Genomic DNA, 24,709 nt, shown 5'->3' with positions numbered 1-24,709 from the left:
ATACAAAAAATTCAAAATGTAATTTTTAATTTTTTTTAAGATTTTCGAAAAAAAGGCAAGGGGTACCCCTTGTCGAAAAAAAATTAATTTTAAAAAATTTGGTCAAAATCCATCGATTGAGACATCAAGAAAGATCTTTTTAAGCCCTATTACTAAATGAAAACCAGAAATTTGTTTGAGGTCCGGTTGCGGAGTAAGCTGAATCCAAATTTGTTTTGACTTGATAACGTCTTATAAATCTATGAACCATGACAGTATCCACGACGCCATTTGCTCCCGTTCCACCTGAATATTAATGAAGGATTTTTAAAAATTCCACCATTTAATAGTGTAAATAGGGGTAAAACATTAACATTTAACCGTTTTTATTTGCGATATAGGTACTATAGGGCAAGTTTAGGATTCGTAAAAAAAATCGAACTCGAGATAACAATTTTACATGACATTACGATGATGGAGAATGCCAAAAAAGTGGGTCCGGCAATTCTGTCTGTCTGTCTGTCTGTCTGTCTGTCTGTCTGTCTGTCTGTCTGTCTGTCTGTCTGTCTGTCTGTGTGTCTGTCTCTATCTGGAGCTGCAGCCTAAACGAGTGAAGTGATTTTCTTCAAACTTGTAGTAGAGTAACTAAAGCAAATTATTAGGGAACCCGGCCGAACAGCTCTGATTTTGACGATTTTTTTTTTCAAACGTAGGTAATTAAAAATACTTTAAAGTCTATAGATTAAAAATTGCCGGTGTTGCCGTATTGTTTTTTTAAAATTAAAATTAATTTTTTTTTAACTGAACCATTTTTTTTGCTTAAATTTCATAAAACAAATGATAGCAAAAGATTCTCTAGGTAATTTAAGAAAAATATATAAAAGGCAGTAAGGGACAATCTTCCATCGTTTAAGCGATAAATGCAATTTTCTAACATTCTGACCTCAAACACAAAAAAAATATTTTGAAAACAACGGCAACACCTACAATATTTTAAAATACATTTTTAAAAAGCCAGAAGCTCATTCATATCTCTTAAATTTAAATCCACTAAATTTAATCAAGACTTTTTGAAAAAATGGTCCTCAAACTCAGAATTAAAAAAAAAAATGTTATTAGAAAAATTTAAAATGACTTTTTTCCAAACTTTTTCTAATAAAATATGAATTTATTTAAAAAAAATTTTTGGCCATAAATATTATCAGTTGAATTTCGAAGCAAAAAAGGTAAAATATATCACACTTTTGAAAAAAAAAAAAATGAAAATTACTTCAATTTCAATGGTTTTTTTTATTAAAACTGAATGTTTGCATTGAAATAATTAATTTTCTCAAAGACTGTGGTAAATAGGAACTTTAAATTTTTGATATTTTACTTTCAACAGTAAGGGTTATTAAATGAATAAAAAATAATTTTATGTTTAGATGTTGAACTTTAAAAAAAAAATAAGTTACATTTTTTTTCAAAACTTTTATTAAAAAAAGTTCTTCGAAAATGAAATACTTTTTAATTTTTTTCATAAACCGTAATACATATTGACATTTCCTTTTATAATTTGAAATCATAATAAATGCGGCCAAAAAAAATTTGAAAATAAATGCATTTTATATTACGACCAAGTTTAAAAAACGACATGTTAAAATTTTTTCAATAATTTTTTTTTTTCAAAAATCTGAGTTCAATTACCATTCTTTCAAAAGCCGTTCATTCAATTAACTTAATTTTAATTTTACATATATGACTAAGCTTCTAGCTTTTAAAAAATGTATATTTGAATATGGTAGGTGTTGCCGTTGTGTTCAAATATTTTTTTTTGTGTTTGAAGTCAATTAATAAGAAAATTGCATCTATCGCTTGAACTATGGAAGATTGTCCCTCACTCCCTTATATTTTTTTTCCTTAAATTTCCTAGAAAATCTTTTGGCATCAATTAATTTATGAAATTTAAGAAAAATTTTTGAAAAAAATTTGTTTTTGTTCACAAAAATCTTCAAATAAATTTAAAAAATCAAAACGGCAACACCGGCAATTTTTAATCTATAGACTTTAAAGTATTTTTAATTACCGACGTTTGAAAAAAAAGATCATCAAAATCTAAGCTGTTCGGCCGGGTTCCCTAATATTGCCAATTTTTGAGCTTTAGTTACTCCACTATTGGTAGTTAGCAGTTTTTGGTGATTCCCTAGAGGGGAAATTGAAATTTTTTTTTATGACCAAAACTAACGGTACCTGCCATATAACGGAAATAGAAAAGTTAATTTTTTTCAAAAACGGCTCTAACGATTTTGATTAAAATTTTTGTGTGTAATACTACACATAAGGGCCAACTTTTTAAATAAAAAAAATGTTTTTTGTACCGTTATTAACGGTACCTGTCATAGAAAGGTTTTTTTCGTTTCTGAATATCTCGTACAAAATTAACCCGATTTAAATGAAAATTTTTATACAAAAGTGTGTAAGTAAAGATAATATTAAAATTTTAGAAAATTTTCAAAAAACGCATTTTTGGTTTTTTAAAAAATATTTCAAAATTTTTTTTTGAAAAATCAATTTTTTGAAAACAGATCAATGAAAAATTTTGAAATTTAGTTTTTATGTGTAAATTAATTATTTCTTCAAAATGGCATACCAACTTTTTTTTTGAAAAATGCTAAAAAAATTTTATATATAAAAAATTATTTTTTTAAAAAACGGCTCCTACAATTTTCAAAATTTTTTTTCTAAAAATACCTTTTTATACGAGAAATAAAATGGCATATTTGTTTTTTTTTTAAGATATTTTAAAACGGAGTTTTATTAATTATAAAAACAGATTTAATTTTTTTATACTACTTATGAAATTTCTTCAAAATATCGAATTTTAAATTTCTTGAATAAAAAGCTTTAACATTATAGTTACTTTAAGCATAAGAGCGAGTATGTGCGACCCCAGTCGTGCAATTTATTTATTTTTATTTTTTTACTTGCTCTATAGGGCAAGTATCGAAAAAAAAATTTGAGGTTTTGATTGAAACCAACATTACGATGATGGAGAATTCCAAAAAAGTGGGTCTCGCAATTCCGTCCGTGCGTCTATGCGTCCATCTGTACACATTTCCACAGCCTAAACGGGTGGACGGATTTTCTTCAAATTTGGTACAGATGATTTTTATGGAATTCTGAAAGTTGTTTTTTTTTTGTTTTTTTTTTTTTTTCTTAGAAAGTGTACCTCCCATACAAATTTTTCAATTCAAACCAAATAACTCGAAAACGGCTCTAACGATTTTGATTAAACTTTGCAGACGTAATATTCAAAGCAATTGCAATAAAACTGCATTTTTTTTTTAAGTCAAATAAAAAAATACTTTTTTTTTTATTTTTTAACAAAATTTTTCCCTAAATGTCGGCTCTTCCCCAACATCAAAAAAATTTTTTTAATTTATAAATCTTAAAATCTACAAGTAAACTAACATAAAAGTGCTTTGAACTGCAAGAGCAAGTACGTGCGACCCTAGTCGTGCTTCGTGCATTTTATTTTTCTTCAACGGATAAATGAATAAAATTTGTTCTGTATATAAAATAAGCAGGACTATCAGGTTTATTGTGATTTTCAAATATCAGTCGATAGCGGATAAAAATTATATTTCGATATCTTATTATTTAATTAAGAAAATTTTTGACAGCACAGAATGGTCCTAAATGAAATCGAATTACAAAATTCCATTTAAAAGTTGAAAAGTTTTCCTATACCTAAATTAGGTTCAAAAATCCCAAATTTCAGTATTTATCAACTATCACAATAAGGCTGAAATATGGTTTGGATTTGTTGTTTGTGAATAGGCCTTTTATTTTAGGTACAAAAACTACAAAAAATAATTTTAACCCTCTACCGCATACTAACCCATATATGGTTTACCGATTTCATATCGATTTATTCTTGTTATATTGCACCAAATGTCAAAAAGAAAAAACTTTAATAAAACTATGTCTATTTTTTTATAATTAACCGGTTTTTATTATCAGTAAGAGAGTTGTGATTCTGAAATAAACTCATTGTTTCAAGAGCATGTCTAAAGTGCAAATCAGTGAATAAAAGTGTGAACTTTTCAAGTGTTTTTTTATAAGAAATAAGTAAGTTGCATCCAATTAAAAATAAGTTTCGTATGAATTTATTATACTTTTATATGTTTAAGAAGTTTGTTTTTTGTTTTTTTAATAATTTTTGTCTTTTTTTTGCGTTTTTTTCAAAAACACCATATATGGGTTATCATGCGTTGGCGACTTACATTACTGATTTTTGTGGGAATTGTTTTTTTTTTTTTTATTGAATTGGAAGACTTTCTATGGAAAAAATAAGTGTGTTAATGCTAAAACTGGTGATGGCTTTCGAAGTGATGACGATCTAGCTTTAGATTCTGGCCCTTTTTAACATCAAACAAGCCATCTCCGAGCACTTTTGCAAATCTGTAACAACTAAAATGTCACGAAAAAGATGATGCCCTTCAGCTTTGGCATGTGATCAAAGCAGATATGGAACAAAACAAAGCTGAAGTAGTTATATACAAGTCACGGAAGTCCAGCCCCATCTAATCCCGAAACTCCAATTCACTCACAACAACCAAGGGCAAAAGCCGTTGAATTCAGTACTAACTGAAAACATCGACCATATCCCTGAATGGCAAACAAAAACACCAATATATCAAATTTCGGGACTGAAAACGTATTGTGTACATGTAGAAAATTAAAGGTGTTCTTCTGCAACAATGATAAAAGAAAGAGTTTGAATAAATTCCATGAATAAGGAAAGTCCAATGTAATAAAAACATACCTTGAATGCATACTAAACCATATATGGGTTATTAATTGTTTGCTGGAAATTGACTTGCTGCATACTAACCCATATATGGTTTATGTTTCTAAAAATGTATATATATGTAAAAAAATAAAAAAATTTATGTAATACCTTTTTTCAACCCCTCATAAAGCTAAAAAATTGTTAAAAAAAATTGTATATCATTTCGTTCATAATTCATGCAGTAGAGGGTTAATAATTTTTTATTATTTTTGTTATTTTTTCTTCGTTACAAAAAATACAAATCTATAATTTAAATATTTTCAAAAATATGCATTTTAAAAAATGTCCTCCTATCAAAAGAAAGGTCTCCTTAGCCTATTTCAATGACAGAAATCCAAAAGTTCCTTTAAACTGGTATTGTACATCGCCTAACCTTGTTTCGATTACCTAACTGAAATTCAGTTTTTGGATATATTTTGCTTTATTTTGCTTCATGAAATTCTTGAAGTTAACTTAAGCGTGACGTCATACTCAACCTTTCTTTCTTAAATAGAAAAATATAAAATCCAGCAAAAAGAAAACAAAATGCTTTTTTTTTGTATGCAACAATCTTTAAGATAATATATTTTACAACTACAAGTATACAATACACCTACACATACACATCAGATGGTATTAAAACTTTATTAGATTTAATATATATTATTTTCTATTCTCAACAACCTACACTAAATTCGTGTGCACATCATGTAGCTGCTGGTAGCTGCTGCAAAAATCCTTCGAGATACTACTCGTACCTACACCTAACATACACAATGTTATAATCCTTCATACCTTCATACATGGCCAACAAATTTACCGAACTATAAAATGTAGAAGGATGCGCCATCAAAGAAGTAGGAACTTTCATCTCTCTCGAAGAATCTTGTCAGCATGCTACCACAACGAGCCACAGAAACACAGTATACTAGCACAGGGCACATCTGAAGCTCTCTGCTGAAACTGATGCACTTAAATCCTTATATGAAATGTCGATAGAAAATCTGGTGCCCTAAGGATAACATGCTCGAACTCCAGAAAGGACAATTGACCATCACCATCGACATCCGCCTCCTCGATAACTTTATCCGCAATCTGTTGCTGTTCTTCGGGGCTAAGGTCATTTTTTGTCATTGTTGTCAGAACAGATTTTAGGTCGGCACGTCCAATGAAACCATCCTGGTCGAAGTCTATAAATACATATATTTTTTCATGTAATCGATAAAAAAGCAAAAAATCCATTCTCTGTATTTAACAAAGATATGGAAGGAAGGACAACATAAAAATAAACTAAAAGAAAATTAAAAAAAAAAAAACAAAAAGGAAAAATCATATTATTTTTCCATCTTATAGAACAAATTGTAAATATTTACGCAATTATTTATCTATGGAGTGTGGACAAGACGACAACTCGAGAGAGTCAAGTCAAGAGTTGAGAAGCTTCCAGATGCAATCGGTTTTCAATTACATTTGTTTGTGATGCCCACTCTCTCTTGTTTAGTCTTGTTTTTTTTTTTTTTTCTTTCATTTTTTTTTTTTTTACAAAGCTTACCATAAATTTTAAAAGCATAGAAAACCTTGATGTCCCTTGGCGCCTGTTCGCTGAATACCGAAAGAAAGTCTAGGAAATCCTCAAACGACAAATTGCCGAGACCATCACGAGAAAATGCTTCGCATATCCTCGTACGAAATGGATTTTCCTTTAGTTCGGGCAATTTCTCGATGCACTCACGTGGAACTTTGACACTAGATGCTTGTCCTTCAGTCATTTGGCGTGGCACCAAATCCGGTCGAATTTCTCGAAAACGTTTGTGTACCCTGTAGGTAGGAATGATATAAAAAACAAAATCAAAAAACAGAAAGAAAACACAACAATTTTTTTTTTTTTTGGATTAAAATTGCATTGCATACAAGAACAAAGGACAACAGAAAGAACAAAAAAAATTACAATTTTTGAATACAGTTAAGCTGTGTGTACTACCAAGGGAAGAATATAGATGGTCATTTTAGATGAGGATAGAGACCGCACTTAGAAGGGAAGTTCCTTTCAATGGTTAGGTAAACCAATTTTCTGTAAATGTGCAGTTTAGAGATTTAATTTTATTTGACTTGTGTGTGGAATTTTTTTTTTTTTTTAACTTCTTGAATCATGATGTATTTTGTAATTTGATTACTTTAGATGGGTATCTGCTATCTATTTAGAGTATCTTTGACTTTATTTTTGAAAAACTTTATACCAAAATCATTGAATCCCTTAATTAAAAGAGGATCATCTTTAAAAGCAATGAGATTCGAATTTACTGTTCATTCTGGTAAAGAATTATAAGGGGTATTAATGCAAACGGTGTAAACTGGGTTTAAAACTGGTAAAATGGTAAACAAACTGCCTTACCCATGCACATTTCAAACATTTACCAAACTTTACCACGTTTACCAGGGCCCTATTTCACCAACTACAAGTTACAAGCACAAATTTGTAACTTGTAGATCATAAGTACAAATTTGTACAATGGAATTCTGTTTCACAAAGTACAAATAAGTAATTCACAAATTTGTGATAATCGATAAAAAAAACTACAACTAACTTTTGAAAACCACATGTTTGTAGAATTACCGTTTCACCAAATATATTTTTTTCTTGTAAACAACAAGTTTATCTCACAAACTTGTAAAGCTTTTTATAGTTTTAGCGGTGACCGTTGAGTTACTTAACTCATAATGACAGAGTTAAAATTGGTTTCAAATAAAAACTAAGTTGATATTGAATATGAAAAAATAGGATTGCCGTTTTTAAAACTTAAGCAACCCTCTTTTAAACGAAAAATTGTCAAATAACTAGTACAGTCATATGTTAGTAGTTAGATCAAATAAGAAAATTTTTTAAGTGCTAAACAAAATTGTAAATATATATTAGGATTTTTGTATTGCTGGATTATTTTTATAATTATTTATTATTTTATAATGACATGGATTTATAGAAGTAAAACAAAAGGTAAAATGATAAAATTGTAAATAGTGAGGAAAATTAATAAAATTATTTAAGGAATGAAGAACTACAAATATGAGAAATAAAAACAAGCCTCTTTGATCAAAAGAGAACGAATTTTTACATACTTAAGAGACAGGTAATAGCGACCAGGAACATTTTTTAAACAGATATTTTGTGATGTTTTCATTCGATTTGAAACACAAATGCTCTACCAATTTTTAAAGCATTTGCTTTCCATTACAAATTCAAAAAAAAAATATTTATTACAAAAAAAAAACAAAAAAATTTGCATTAAAAAAATGTAATTGCAACTGAAAAATATTTGCATTGAAAATAATAATTTTATTGCAAATTAGAATATACTAAAAACAAATTTTATCGCAAATAAAAAATTTTCTCAATAGATAGAAAAATCAAGGCAAAATGTGTGTGCATTAAATATTTTTTCTTAATATTCTTCGAATTTCTTACAATTTTGGGTATCCGACCATACCAACATTAGTTATTTCAACTACCTATACTATTGAACATTATCTTAGGCCAAAAAGTCAAAACTGTAGGGGATTCGACGAATATTTAAAAAAATATTTAATACACACATTTTGCAATTATTTTTGCAGAAATTGTTTTATTTGTAATATAATTTTTTTGTAATGCAAAATATATTTATTTGCAATAAAAATATTATTTCAATAAAAATATTATTTTCAATGCAAATATTTTTCAGTTGCAATAATATTTTTTTTAAAGCAAATTTTTTTATTTGCAATAAATATTTTTCAGTTGCAATAAAAATTTTTTTAATGCAATTTTTTTCACTATGAATTTTTTTTACTTGCAATAAATGATTTTTTTTTTAAATTTCAAATGCATTTTTACAACCTTGAATAACAATAACATAGCTTTTCTAAAAATAATAATAATGGACATCGGCGTAAGGCCATTTAATACGTTAATCACTCTAAATACGGTTTTTACAAACTTGTAACAAAAATGACTCTTGTAGAAAATTTTCACAAATAAATAGAAACTTGTAACTTTTTTTTTTGTGAAACAGGAACCCACAAGAAACTTGAAAGCTCACTAATTTGTTACTACTTGTAAAATACAAGTTTTGGTGAAACAGAAAATGGATTTTTTCACAAATTTAAAATTGTAGATTACAAGTACAATTTTGTGATCACAAGAAACTGGTGAAACAAAATTTCTCGATTTTTTCACAAATATTGTGAAAATTACTTGTAATTACAAATTTGTAAGTTGGTGAAATAGGGCCCAGACTTCCAATCGAAAACGCCATAAAATTACATGGGTTTAAATGTGACTTGTATTAAATAACTAACAATTTAAAACGTTTGTTTTTAAACGAAGTTTTGTTGTTTTAAAAATTGTGACTGTCTTTTTTTTTCATGAAATGTAATAATAGGTGTATTCATGAAACGGTGTTAACTCAGGGGTAACCTGGGCCCTATTTCACCAACTTACAAATTTGTAATTACAAGTAATTTTCACAATATTTGTGAAAAAATCGAGAAATTTTGTTTCACCAGTTTCTTGTGATCACAAAATTGTACTTGTAATCTACAATTTTAAATTTGTGAAAAAATCCATTTTCTGTTTCACCAAAAATTGTATTTTACAAGTAACAAATTTGTAAGCTTTCAAGTTTCTTGTGGGTTTCTGTTTCACCAAAAAAAAAAAGTTACAAGTTTCTATTTATTTGTGAAAATTTTCTACAAGAGTCAAGACGTATGTCATTTTTGATACAAGTTTGTAAAAACCGTATTTAGAGTGATTAAAGTGTTTAAAATGGCCTTATGCCGAAGGCCATTATTATTATTTTTAGAAAAGCTATGTTATTATTATTCAGGGTGAAAAAATTTTTATTGCAACTGAAAAATATTTGCATTAAAAAAAATATTTATTGCAAATAAAAAAATTTGCTACAAAAAAAATTTAATTGCAACAGAAAAATATTTGCATTGAAAATAATATTTTTATTGCAAATAAATATATTTTGAATTGCAAAAAAAAATATATTACAAATAAAACATTTTCTGCATTAACCCTCTACCGCATACTAACCCATATATGGTTTATCGATTTCATATCGATTTATTCCCGTTATATTGCACCAAATGTCAAAAAGAAAAAACTTTAATAAAACTATGTCTATTTTTGTATAATTAACCGGTTTTTATTATAAATGAGAGAGTCGTGATTCTGAAATAAACTCATTGTTTCAAGAGCATGTCTAAAGTGCAAATCAGTGAATAAAAGTGTGAACTTTTCAAGTGTTTTCAAGTTTCGTATGAATTTATTATACTTTTATATGTTTACGAAGTTTGTTTTTTTGTTTTTTTAATAATTTTTGTCTTTTTTTGCGTTTTTTCCAAAACACCATATATGGGTTATCAAGCGTTGGCGACTTACATTGCTGATTTTTGTGGGAATTTTTTTTTTTTTGTAAAATTAATTAGAAGACTTTCTTGGAAAAAATAAGTGTGTAAATGCTAAAACTGGTGATGGCTTTCGAAGTGATGACGATCTAGCTTCAGATTCTGGCCCTTTTTAACATCAAACAAGCCATCTCCGAGCACTTTTGCAAATCTGTAACACCTAAAATGTCACAAAAAAGATGATGCCCTTCAGCTTTGGCAGGTGATCAAAGCAGAGATGCAACAAAACAAAGCTGAGGGAGTTATATACAAGTCACGGAAGTCCAGCCCCATCTAATCCCGAAACTCCAATTCACTCACAACAAGCAAGGGCAAAAGCCGTTGAAATCAGTACTAACTGAAAAAATCGACCATATCCCTGAATGGCAAACAAAAACACCAATATGTCAAATTTGGGAACTGAAAACGTATTGTGTACATGTAGAAAATGGAAGGTGTTCTTCTGCAACAATCATAAAAGAAAGAGTTTGAATAAATTCCATGAATAAGGAAAGTCAAATGTAATAAAAACATATTTTACAAAACATACCTTGAATGCATACTAAACCATATATGGGTTATTAATTGTTTGCTGGAAATCGACTTGCTGCATACTAACCCATATATGGTTTATGTTTCTAAAAATGTATATAAATGTAAAAAAATAAAAATTTCTATGTAATACCTTTTTTCAACCCCTAATAAAGCTAAAAAATTGTTAAAAAAATTTTTATTTCATTTCGTTCATAATTCATGCAGTAGAGGGTTAAAAAAAATAAATGCAAAATGTTGTGTATCAAATATATTTTTTAATATTCGTCAAATCCCTTACAGTTTTGACTTTTTTGAAATAACTAATGTAGGTATGGTCAGATACGCATTGTTTGATTGATATTTGGGGTATACGCATTGTAAGAAATTCATAGAATTTAAGAAAAATATTTAATGCACACACATTTTGCCTTAATTTTTTTCTATTGAGAAAATTTTTTATTTTCGATAAAATTTGTTTTAAGTATATTTTAATTTGCAATAAAATTTTTATTTTCAATGCAAATATTTTTCAGTTGCAATTATATTTTTTTTGCAAAATTTTTTTTTGCAATAAATATTTTTTTTAAATGCAATTTATTTCAGTTGCAATGAATGCATTTTTTTTTTATTTGCAATAAATATTTTTTTTTTTGTTTATTTGTAATGAAAAACAAATGCTTTAAAAATTGGTATAGCATTTGTGCTTCAAATCGAATGAAACATCACAAAATATCTGTTTAAAAAATTTTGCTGATCGCTATAACCTGCCTCTTAAGTATGAAAAATTCGTTCTCTTTTGATCAAAGAGGCTTGTTTTTATTTCTCATATTTGTAGTTCTTCATTCCTTAAATTATTTTATTAATTTTCCTCACTATTTACAATATTATTATTTTACCTTTGGTTTTACTTCTATAAATCCATGGATGTCATTATAAAATAATCCAGCAATACAAAAACCTTAATACATACCTATATATTTACAATTTTGTTTGGCATTTAAAAAATGTTCTTATTTGATTAAACTACTAAGATATGACAGTATTAGTTATTTGACAATTTTCCGTTTAAAATAGGGTTGCCAAATAAGAGCTCAAGTTTAAAAAATGGCAATCCTATTTTTTCATATTCTTATCAACTTAGTTTTCATTTGAAACAAATTTTAACTTCTGTCGTTATGAGCTAAGTAACTCAACAGTCATAGCTAAGACTAAAACGAGCTTTACAATTTTTTGAGAAAAACTTGTTGTTTACAAGAAAAAAATATATTTGGTGAAACGGTAATTCTACAAACTTGTGGTTTTCAAAAGTTAGTTGTAATTTTTTTTTTCGATAATCACAAATTTGTGAATAACTTATTTGTACTTTGTGAAACAGAATTTCATTGTACAAATTTGTACTTGTGATCTACAAGTTACAAATTTGTGCTTGTAACTTGTAGTTGGTGAAATAGGGCCCTGGAAGCGTCCGGAATCATTCTGAAAAAGTTTTATTCACACAAAACTATTAGTTTTGTGCGAATAAAACGCTTTCAGAATGATTCCGGACGCTTCCGGACTGCCAATCGAAAACGCCATTAATTTGTTCAACTTAAAAGTACTAGATATTTTATTTACGTAAAAAAAATACTTTCTGATATTGGGTACACTCGGGTGTATACGTGTTTTTTTTTTTCCTTTTACTTAAAATATTAACTCAATTTTTTCAAATCAGAATTTATTTAAGAATATTATGAATGAACAAAAACTGTACAAATCTGCGTGATGTATAGGTAAATGTACTTAGAGTGTTTTATTTCGGTTGAAGTTTTGAAAGTAAACTGAGACAAGTCTGATGAAAGCGAGTGCAAAGTATTTGACAGGACGCGTGTCAATTATTGTTTGGTCCTAATGTCGAAAATAGTTTTGTTTTTTCATATATCTTTGAAGTGGTAAATTTTATAAAAAAAAATTTTTTATTTGACTTTTTTGGAAAAAATAAAAATACTGTTTTATTGCAATCGCTTTGCAAAGTTTTGGTATAAGATGAAAAATTTGTATGGGAGGTACACTTTCTAAGTGAGACATAAAAAAAAAAAACTTTCAGAATTCCATAAAAACCATCTGTACCAAATTGGAAGAAAATCCGTCCACCCGTTTAGGCTGTGGAAATTTGAACAGATGGACGCACAGATGCATGGACGGAATTGCGAGACCCATTTTTTTTTGGAATTCTCCATCATCGTTGCAACGCGTTGGTTTTGATTAAAACCTCAAATTTTTTTTCGACACGAAACCAATACTTGTACGTATACACGTATAATAATTTCTACGACAGCGTCAAAACATAGAATGTTCAATATTGATGAAGTCCAACATTCCAAAATAGCTTTTTGGTTTAATATAGAAGAAGTGGGGGTTTTTGTACTATGTTGTATAAAATAAAAAAATTGGCAATACTTGCAATTGAAAATAAGTAGTTTTTTGTATGATCGATCATGGCTATAAGTATGAGTAGGTTCGGTTGAAACGCCGAAGAGTTACGGAAAATGTTGTGATTTTTTTTTTCAAATCGTTATCGTTTTTGTGAAAGTAAATTACTCTATTAAAAGTGACATAGATAAATTTTTTAGCTTTTTATTGTTTATAATAAAAAGTGAATATTCAAAAACTATTTTTTGTGAATGATTGAATTGTAATGATTCAATTTCAAAAATTATTATACAGGGTGATTCATAAGTAATGTGCCAAAAAGCTGGAGCGTGTAGGTTGGATCGAGGCAAGAAAAAAATTGTATAGGAAGGGGGGTCTATTCCCCCCCCCCCCCCCCGTTTAGCCGTAAGGAGCAAATTTTCTAAAAAATTGACATAATTTGGAAAAAAAAAATATTAAAAATTAACGGTTACACCTACAATGACGTGCTATACCTTTTTTTAAAGCCAAAACCCTAGACCCTTTATCTTGTTTTTGAATAAAGCTTATTTATGATACAGTTTTTCAAGAATTAGTTTTCAAAATCAAAATTTTGAAAAAAAAAATTGAAAACAAAATTTTTAACTAATTTTTTTCAAAATTTTATGTAATTAAGTACTATTTTAGTTTTCAAAATACAATGCTCTTATTTGTTTTTAAACAAAAACAGAAAAAATAAAATTGCGTTTTTAATGCAAAACGATTAAAAAGTTATTAAGTATGCAGTTGATAGTATCAAAATTATTTTTTAAATCCTATTTTCTGATTTTAAAAGGTTTCAAGAGAAATAATTTGTACTATTTCAATTCTCTTCCTTATTTTTTGTATTTTCTTGATATTGATTTACCTTTTTGAGATAAACATTTATTAGAGTGGGCCGACAAACACTTTTTTTCGAATTTCAAATCGCAATAGCGCGGAAAAGTTGCGAATGGTGATAACTAATAAGGGTTTAAAAAATAATCAAAATCAGTTCATATCAAACAGCACAAAAGTAAGGTCAAAAGTGCGGTTTACTACTTTGGCACTTTTTGAACTTTGTTTCAACAATATTTGAATTTTTTTTTTCATTGAATATAAACAGTTGTACCTAATTCAAAAGTCGAACATCTGTTTTTCATCAATTAGCTAAATTTTTAGTTTATAATCAGTTTCGCAAAAGAAGATTCTATATATGCTTATTCTGATTGCCATTTTGGGACCACCATTTTGAGTAAAAAAAAAGTTGGTAGCTTTTTCGTATATCTTATACTTATATACTTCAGTGTTCTAAATTTCATGACTTTTCATCACGAAATGGCCGTGAAAATGATTTTTGAAGCCAAAAAGCACCAAAGGCACCACTGTGCGGCAAAGAGAATAATAAATAGCCAAATCGTACTCGACCGAAAGATTTTTATTACTTCAGCGACTTCATGGCTTTCACTGATTGTGTCAACTTCATTTTTAATTCTTATTTGGTAAAAATAATAATTTTACAAATAGTTTATAAAAAGGAAAAAAATATCGCAAAAATATGATTTCTACCATTTTTGACAAATTTTGAAACACATGCGCCACTGAAGTCCTTAACCAATTTAAGCCAATTTTTTTTTCTACTTAATATTTAGCTCATATGAAAGTTTTCTAAAGCTATTATGTTCAAAAAATAATATGTTAGGGTGGTAAATTTTTTTTGTAAAAATACCATTTTTTTTTAATTTTTTCATACTTCAGAGCCGATGCGCGACCGGAAGATATGAACTGATTTTGATTATTTTTTAAACCCTTATTAGTCATCATTCGCAACTTTTCCGCGCTATTGCTATTTGAAATTCGAAAAAAAAGTGTTTTTCAGTCCACTCAAATAATTATGCAAGGGTTGTAGCTTATTATAATAGCTACAAATTTTTTTATATTGTTTTTACTTACGCCCAAGTTTTTTTAGAAATAGGGGTGGACATAGATACTAACACGCCAAAAAAACGGCAACGACAAATAGAAGTTAAGATATAAGCTTTTTTTACCGACTTCCAAAAAGGAGGAGGTATTCAATTTTTTTTTTTATGTTTGTTACATCATAGCTTTGGACTGAGTGAACCAATTTTGTATTGGAAAGCTGGTGGTGGCTGCAATGTGGTCCCATTTTAATTTCGTTCAGTTATAGCCATAGGAACTATTAGAAAAACCATAAAACCCAGTTTTGATCCATGGAAGTCAGCTCATTTCTTGGAGAGTTTAAAATTAAAAAAAAAAAAAAAAACAAACAAACAAAAAATTAAACAGCAAAGTCTCCAAAACAAAGCCGCTTAAACAGCTTATATCTTTGTATTAATTGTATCGTCAAGATTGACTTCTTCAGGCTTAGGAGAAATAACAGGGCATCAGTTCATGTATAAAGAATATGAAGTAATGTGAATTTAGCCTACTAATATGAATTGAAAAACTGACCATTTTTAACCCCCTGAAATCAATATTTAACAGTGATCGTTATTATAACGCAAAAGGCTATAAAATTGCATACTCAGATTTTAGTTATACCTACCTCCATTCCCAAAAAATACTGTGGACTCTTAGACTATGATGTCAAGACCGAATGCGAATTACACCAAATTCAATTATAAATTAATTTAAACCCCAAGAAATTAATAAATAATCCTGATGAAAATAGAAAAATGTCTTACACCAAAACAATATTGAATAATAAATTTTAATAATGGTACACTAGGGTGTATAGGGTAGAAGGGGGAGCATTTGCCAGTGGGGTACCTTTGCCAGTCCAGGTTTTTTTCCAAACCAACAGAATATTAAATACCGAAAAATCATTTTCTGTTGCACATTTATGATTGAAAACTTTGCACAAAGTTTGACAGCTTTTGGCTGGACACGAAATAAATTAGACGCTTGTGTTAGTTTTTTAATGTTGAGAACCAAAATATGAAGGTACATAACCGTCGTAAATTGTAGGTATTTGTCGTGTTAAATTACTTTTTGATACAAATATCTTTTCAAAATTATGTGTACTATGCTGTGTAGAAGCGATTTTTTACTGTTTAACTTATAAAAAAGTTATAAGTAAATTTTTGAAAGATTAGCTTGTGGGGTGCATTTGCCATTTGTTTTTGGGTAGATTTTGCTCTGGCAAATGCACCCCATGGGGTACATTTGCCAGAAGCGAGCTTCCTCAAAAGAGGATGGCAGAATCCTTAAAAATCAGTCCCTTCTTCGTATTTTCAGCTAAAAAGAAGTTTTGTTTATGATTATTGGTTTTATTTGTATTAACTTTGATATTTAGGTAACTGGCAATCCCTCCCCACCCCCGTGGCAAAGCCTCCCACCTGGGGAGGCTTTGCCACATCACTTTTCGTTTTTTTGAATAAATTATTAAAAATAGAAATAATTAATATAGCAAAATGAAAAAAATATTTTTGTGAAGATAATAAAGTCAATAATAATATCAGATATAAAAAAATTAAAAGAAACGTAAAAACTTTGCGTTAAGTCAATTTTCCTAAATCCTGGCAAATCCTCCCCCTTCTACCCTACGCACTTTTTTGTTATTAGATCGTCATACTTAAAAAAAAATATACACACGACTTGCTTAGCGATATCTTATCAAGATTTGCCGCTCTTTAAATTTTAATTTTTTTTTTTCAGTTTTTCTATGCGACTAGGCTCATATGGCAAGTCTTGGAGGCAAATATTATGTCAGAGAAATAATATAATTTAAAAATCTGATTATTCAGGTTTTTTTTTAGAAATTTGACGTTTGAGTAGGGTAAGCAAATGTGAATTTAAAAAAAAAGGTCAAAAGGCCATTTTCTTAGCAAGGAGTTATAGAAACAAGATTGATATTGAAATCGATAGTCACACTTAGTAACAGCAAAAAAATTAGTTTCAAGAGTTAGAATGGGTAAAGTTCCTATTCTTTTTTACTTTTTTTTTTGAAAAGTTACATTATTAGATTTTTGTCTGTTTGTTCTATTTCTTTGAAACATATTTAAAAAAAAAATGGTTAAATACAAAGTGAAAAAAGTAGAAAAAAGTTTCTAATTTTTCAATTTTATATTTTTATATGTCACATCAATAAATTTTGTTTTTGTAATTTTGTTTACTTGTTATATTTTTTTTTTACTTTGTGTTTCGATGTAGTTCTAGCTGAATTCTTCTTGGAATCAGACTTTTTTTATTTATTAAAATCCTTATTTATTCAGGTATGATATATTGGTTGTTGATAATTCTGTTCAATTTATTTTCTCACTTTTATCAGAACTTAGAAAAAACCGATAGTTCAAAGAATACTCCTTTGAAACGCGAAATCACTGATTAAAATTACATGGAAAAAAACATTATTAAATCTAAAAATTCTTCGAATTGTGAATATCGAATCAGTTAATGGAAATCTTTTTTTCAAATTCTATTGATGTACGTACTCATTCGAGTAGATATCTTCCTATACCTATATTGGTTAATCCAAATCACAGTATCTGATCTCATTACTAACAAAATCAATGTTGAAATGTTCACATTTTCCCAAGGACTTTCACTCTAAAACAAAAAAAGAAAACAAAAAAAAAAAACTACAAATAAAAAATATTATACTCCATCTACAGCAGAACAGAGATTTACGTAATCCTTACTGAAGAGCTACTTCATACTATTATAACAAAAATGCACACTCGAACTAGTCAACACAAAAAAAAAATGGATTATTTTTAAGAAAAATCAAAAAAAAAAACCTCAAGACCACTGCATCACTCTAAAGACTAAGCACTCACTATACTTTCTCTTACTATACATCACTGTATTAAGCTAATTTACCGTAAAATCTCCTTTCGTGTAAAAAACGTACAATCCTTGTGTTGTAGCAAGAGTCCGCAAGATAAAAATAACGATGGTGTTCCGTGTGTTATTGTTGTTGTTTTTTTTTTTGTTCCCCAAATGCGCCGTTGAAAGTTGTAGTTTTTTTTTGTTACCCCCAAATTGGTTTGGTACATGGTCACCAGCATTTGCCATCAGGACACAAGTCATTCGGTTTTATCCCAAAAGTATACCGCACCACATCACATGAAGAAAACCACCAAGAAAAAAAAAAGGATAAAAATTGCAAAGATAAATGTTGAAGACAGCCATGACTTTCAGCAAAAATTTCAAGTGTGTTGAGATTGTTCTCAAATGTATGTACGTATGTATGCCCTGTGTCCCTGCCCAGCTGCATTGCCTTTTCCAGGACACATCTAAAAAAAAAAAACGGGTCCAGGATATAGCACTGCCAGGACGACACACTGCATTGTTACGCTCTCAAGTGGAAATCACCTGGTAATCGTCCAATTGCTGTTCGGTGAATGTAACAATTTTGTTGCCCATCCTTGTGAAAGGATATTCCAATGCAATATATTTATTTATTCGTTGAAAGTATAGTTTTGCTAGAGACTTGCTTGAGTGTCTCGATGTCGACTCTAGGGGGTAAATTGGAGATGTCCTTATGGATGTGTCACGTTCGTTGAGAGACTGAAAAATACTAAAAGCCAAAACCGTGTAAGACAGCAGTACTTGTCGTTAGATCGTATAACGTCGTTGGCGGCGGTTGTGGGTGAAACTCCTTCGTCCTTCCTTTCTATTTTTATATGGAAATTAATTAAGGAGTGGTTCTGCTTATATTTTGTTCTTTCTAGCTTAAATGCGATTTTATTTTATGACTCGTTGTTGTTTTTGTTGTTTGGTTGAAGAAGTAAAAAGCGAGAGCTGATATGGTGTGGCACTCTGAGGTGTGGCATCCTGCTGTCGAGCTGTGGCAAAATATCAACATGAGAATTTTTCGATATCATGTTATGTTTCCGTGTTTTTTAAGGATTTTTCTTCTTTTTTTTTTTTTTGTTGGAAATTATTAGACCCCTTAGGAAAATGGTCATGAATTAACGGGGGGTAATATTTATTGATTTTTATATACGTAAGACTAGACGCTCTTGGCGGTCTTCAAAACGCAAATGTTGTGTGTTTGGGTTAGAACACTGGATTCTGTGGTGTAATTTATATTGGTTTGGCTCGAGGAGAAAAATTTTTTTATCTCTTACCTAAATGGTTTTTGTTTTCGAAATGAACACATAATTATTACATTTTGCATCGAATTTATACTAGAAGTGACTTTTTTTCTTGTAATATACATAAAGCGATTGTGGTTAAGGATAAAATGTACGTATATACTTGCTTAGTCGAGTGGATAAAATACGAGTATAATGTAGATTCTTTGTTCACAAATTTTTCCAAATTGACAATGTTGAACAATTTTACATGGACAATAATTCGAGATACTGGATTATTCTTCGACGGTAATTCAATTGGGATTTTATTGAGAGTGGGTTGCAATTTTGGTATAACAACACTCACCTTAAAAAAAAAATAACAAACTACAACATAGTACAAAAGTGGTTTTTCTTACATAGGCGTTCTTGCGCCCACTTCCCCTATGTACATAAAATAGTACGGAATAAGTTTTTTGGGGTCAAATTTTTTTGCTCGCTTACGCGAGCATGTCCCGGACGTGTCCCGGACATGTCCCGGACATGTCCCGGACGTGTCCCTGACATGTCCCGGACATGTCCCGGACATGTCCCGGACGTGTCCCGGACATGTCCCGGACATGTCCCGGACGTGTCCCGGACATGTCCCGGACGTGTCCCGGACATGTCCCGGACATGTCCCGGACATGTCCCGGACGTGTCCCGGACATGTCCCGGACGTGTCCCGGACATGTCCCGGACGTGTCCCGGACATGTCCCGGACATGTCCCGGACGTGTCCCGGACATGTCCCGGACATGTCCCGGACGTGTCCCTGACATGTCCCGGACATGTCCCGGACATGTCCCGGACGTGTCCCGGACATGTCCCGGACGTGTCCCGGACGTGTCCCTGACATGTCCCGGACGTGTCCCGGACATGTCCCGGACGTGTCCCTGACATGTCCCGGACATGTCCCGGACGTGTCCCGGACATGTCAAGGACATGTCCCGGACGTGTCCCGGACATGTCCCGGACATGTCCCGGACGTGTCCCAGACATGTCCCGGACATGTCCCGGACGTGTCCCGGACGTGTCCCGGACATGTCCCGGACATGTCCCAGACGTGTCCCGGACGTGTCCCGGACATGTCCCGGACGTGTCCCGGACGTGTCCCGGACATGTCCCGGACGTGTCCCGGACGTGTCCCGGACATGTCCCGGACATGTCCCGGACGTGTCCCGGACATGTCCCGGACGTGTCGCGGACGTGTAACTGACATGTCCCGGACGTGTCCCGGACGTGTCCCTGACATGTCCCGGACGTGTCCCGGACATGTCCCGGACGTGTCCCTGACATGTCCCGGACATGTCCCGGACGTGTCCCGGACATGTCCCGGACGTGTCCCGGACATGTCGCGGACGTGTCCCGGACGTGTCCCGGACGTGTCCCGGACATGTCCCGGACGTGTCCCTGACATGTCCCGGACATGTCCCGGACGTGTCCCGGACATGTCCCGGACATGTCCCGGACGTGTCCCGGACATGTCCCGGACATGTCCCGGACGTGTCCCGGACATGTCCCGGACATGTCCCGGACGTGTCCCGGACATGTCCCGGACATGTCCCGGACGTGTCCCGGACATGTCCCGGACGTGTCCCGGACATGTCCCGGACGTGTCCCGGACATGTCCCGGACATGTCCCGGACATGTCCCGGACATGTCCCGGACGTGTCCCTGACATGTCCCGGACATGTCCCGGACATGTCCCGGACGTGTCCCGGACATGTCCCGGACATGTCCCGGACGTGTCCCGGACATGTCCCGGACATGTCCCGGACGTGTCCCGGACATGTCCCGGACATGTCCCGGACGTGTCAAGGACATGTCCCGGACGTGTCAAGGACATGTCCCGGACATGTCCCGGACATGTCCCGGACGTGTCCCAGACATGTCCCGGACATGTCCCGGACGTGTCCCGGACGTGTCCCGGACATGTCCCGGACATGTCCCGGACGTGTCCCGGACGTGTCCCGGACATGTCCCGGACATGTCCCGGACGTGTCCCGGACATGTCCCGGACGTGTCGCGGACGTGTAACTGACATGTCCCGGACGTGTCCCGCACATGTCCCGGACGTGTCCGGGACATGTCGCGGACGTGTCCCGGACGTGTCGCGGACGTGTCCCGGACGTGTCCCGGACATGTCGCGGACGTGTCCCGGACATGTCGCGGACGTGTCCCGGACATGTCCCTGACGTGTCCCGGACATGTCCCGGACATGTCCCGGACATGTCCCGGACGTGTCCCGGACATGTCCCGGACGTGTCGCGGACATGTCCCGGACATGTCCCGGACATGTCCCGGACGTGTCCCGGACATGTCCCGGACGTGTCCCGGACATGTCCCGGACATGTCCCGGACGTGTCCCGGACGTGTCCCGGACGTGTCCCGGACATGTCCCGGACGTGTCCCTGACATGTCCCGGACATGTCCCGGACGTGTCCCGGACATGTCGCGGACGTGTCCCGGACGTGTCCCGGACGTGTCCCGGACGTGTCCCGGACATGTCCCGGACGTGTCCCTGACATGTCCCGGACATGTCCCGGACATGTCCCGGACGTGTCCCGGACGTGTCCGGGACATGTCGCGGACGTGTCCCGGACGTGTCCCGGACGTGTCCCGGACGTGTCCCGGACGTGTCCCGGACATGTCGCGGACGTGTCCCGGACGGTTCCCGGACGTGTCCCGGACGTGTCCCGGACATGTCCCGGACATGTCCCTGACGTGTCCCGGACATGTCCCTGACGTGTCCCGGACATGGCCCGGACGTGTCCCGGACATGTCGCGGACGTGTCCCGGACGTGTCCCGGACGTGTCCCGGACGTGTCCCGGACATGTCCCGGACATGTCCCTGACGTGTCCCGGACATCCCCGGACGTGTCCCGGACATGTCCCGGACGTGTCCCGGACATGTCCCGGACGTGTCTCGGACATGTCCCGGACGTGTCTCGGACATGTCCCGGACATGTCCCGGACGTGTCCCGGACCTGTCCCGGACATGTCCCGGACATGTCCCGGACGTGTCCCGGACATGTCCCGGACATGTCCCGGACGTGTCCCTGACATGTCCCGGACATGTCCCGGACGTGTCCCGGACATGTCCCGGACGTGTCCCGGACATGTCCCGGACATGTCCCGGACGTGTCCCGGACATGTCCCGGACGTGTCCCGGACATGTCCCGGACATGTCCCGGACATGTCCCGGACATGTCCCGGACATGTCCCGGACATGTCCCGGACATGTCCCGGACATGTCCCGGACGTGTCCCTGACATGTCCCGGACATGTCCCGGACGTGTCCCGGACATGTCCCGGACATGTCCCGGACATGTCCCGGACATGTCCCGGACGTGTCCCGGACATGGCCCGGACATGTACCGGACGTGTCAAGGACATGTCCCGGACGTGTCCCGGACATGTCCCGGACATGTCCCGGACGTGTCCCAGACATGTCCCGGACATGTCCCGGACGTGTCCCGGACGTGTCCCGGACATGTCCCGGACATGTCCCGGACGTGTCCCGGACGTGTCCCGGACATGTCCCGGACATGTCCCGGACGTGTCCCGGACATGTCCCGGACGTGTCGCGGACGTGTAACTGACATGTCCCGGACGTGTCCCGCACATGTCCCGGACGTGTCCGGGACATGTCGCGGACGTGTCCCGGACGTGTCGCGGACGTGTCCCGGACGTGTCCCGGACGTGTCCCGGACATGTCGCGGACGTGTCCCGGACATGTCGCGGACGTGTCCTGGACATGTCCCTGACGTGTCCCGGACATGTCCCGGACATGTCCCGGACATGTCCCGGACATGTCCCGGACATGTCCCGGACGTGTCCCGGACATGTCCCGGACGTGTCGCGGACATGTCCCGGACGTATCCCGGACATGTCCCGGACATGTCCCGGACGTGTCCCGGACATGTCCCGGACATGTCCCGGACTCGTCCCGGACGTGTCCCGGACGTGTCCCGGACATGTCCCGGACGTGTCCCTGACATGTCCCGGACATGTCCCGGACGTGTCCCGGACATGTCCCGGACGTGTCCCGGACATGTCGCGGACGTGTCCCGGACGTGTCCCGGACATGTCCCGGACGTGTCCCTGACATGTCCCGGACATGTCCCGGACATGTCGCGGACGTGTCCCGGACGTGTCCCGGACGTGTCCCGGACATGTCGCGGACGTGTCCCGGACGTGTCCCGGACGTGTCCCGGACGTGTCCCGGACATGTCCCGGACATGTCCCTGACGTGTCCCGGACATGTCCCTGACGTGTCCCGGACATGTCCCGGACGTGTCCCGGACATGTCGCGGACGTGTCCCGGACGTGTCCCGGACATGTCCCGGACATGTCCCTGACGTGTCCCTGACGTGTCCCGGACATGTCCCGGACGTGTCCCGGACATGTCCCGGACGTGTCCCGGACATGTCCCGGACGTGTCTCGGACATGTCCCGGACGTGTCTCGGACATGTCCCGGACATGTCCCGGACGTGTCCCGGACATGTCCCGGACATGTCCCGGACATGTCCCGGACGTGTCCCTGACATGTCCCGGACATGTCCCGGACGTGTCCCGGACGTGTCCCGGACATGTCCCGGACATGTCCCGGACGTGTCCCGGACATGTCCCGGACGTGTCGCGGACGTGTAACTGACATGTCCCGGACGTGTCCCGGACATGTCCCGGACGTGTCCGGGACATGTCGCGGACGTGTCCCGGACGTGTCCCGGACGTGTCCCGGACATGTCGCGGACGTGTCCCGGACATGTCGCGGACGTGTCCCGGACATGTCCCTGACGTGTCCCGGACATGTCCCGGACGTGTCCCGGACATGTCGCGGACGTGTCCCGGACATGTCCCTGACGTGTCCCGGACATGTCCCGGACGTGTCCCGGACATGTCCCGGACGTGTCCCGGACATGTCGCGGACGTGTCCCGGACGTGTCCCGGACGTGTCCCGGACGTGTCCCGGACATGTCCCGGACATGTCCCTGACGTGTCCGCGACATGTCCGGGACGTGTCCCGGACATGTCGCGGACGTGTCCCGGACATGTCCCTGACGTGTCCCGGACATGTCCCGGACGTGTCCCGGACATGTCGCGGACGTGTCCCGGACGTGTCCCGGACGTGTCCCGGACGTGTCCCGGACGTGTCCCGGACATGTCCCGGACATGTCCCTGACGTGTCCCGGACATGTCCCGGACGTGTCCCGGACATGTCCCGGACGTGTCCCGGACATGTCCCGGACGTGTCTCGGACATGTCCCGGACGTGTCTCGGACATGTCCCGGACGTGTCCCGGACATGTCCCGGACGTGTCCCGGACGTATTTTTCTTAATGAAAAATCTCGGAAAATTTTTCAGAAAATAGTGTACTTAACTCAAATTAGTCATGCACTTAATAACTTCATTCGAATTTTGTCGAAAAAAATTGAATTTTTTGAGAAAAATGAAATTCAAGCCG

At 36.3% G+C, this 24,709-nt stretch overlaps 2 protein-coding genes across 2 annotated transcripts in view; one reads left to right on the top strand and one right to left on the bottom strand.

Annotated features, from left to right (window-relative positions):
• LOC129916545 (uncharacterized) overlaps positions 1–24,709 on the top strand; it is a 179,509-nt gene that overhangs the window by 124,214 nt on the left and 30,586 nt on the right. The window lies entirely within an intron of this gene.
• On the bottom strand, positions 5,358–18,691 carry LOC129916554 (calcium and integrin-binding family member 2). Its single transcript, XM_055996562.1, has 4 exons — positions 18,497–18,691; positions 18,002–18,036; positions 6,345–6,610; positions 5,358–5,982 (listed from the first exon to the last, which is right to left on the bottom strand). The coding sequence occupies exons 1-4, from the start codon at positions 18,545–18,547 to the stop codon at positions 5,765–5,767; spliced, it is 570 nt and encodes a 189-aa protein (XP_055852537.1). The 5' UTR covers positions 18,548–18,691; the 3' UTR covers positions 5,358–5,764.

The sequence above is a fragment of the Episyrphus balteatus genome, chromosome 1, assembly GCF_945859705.1.
Source record: "Episyrphus balteatus chromosome 1, idEpiBalt1.1, whole genome shotgun sequence".
In the NCBI taxonomy this organism is placed as follows: Eukaryota; Metazoa; Arthropoda; class Insecta; order Diptera; family Syrphidae; genus Episyrphus; species Episyrphus balteatus.
Note: the sequence above shows the minus strand (reverse complement) of the source record. Positions and strands in the feature narration are given on the sequence as shown.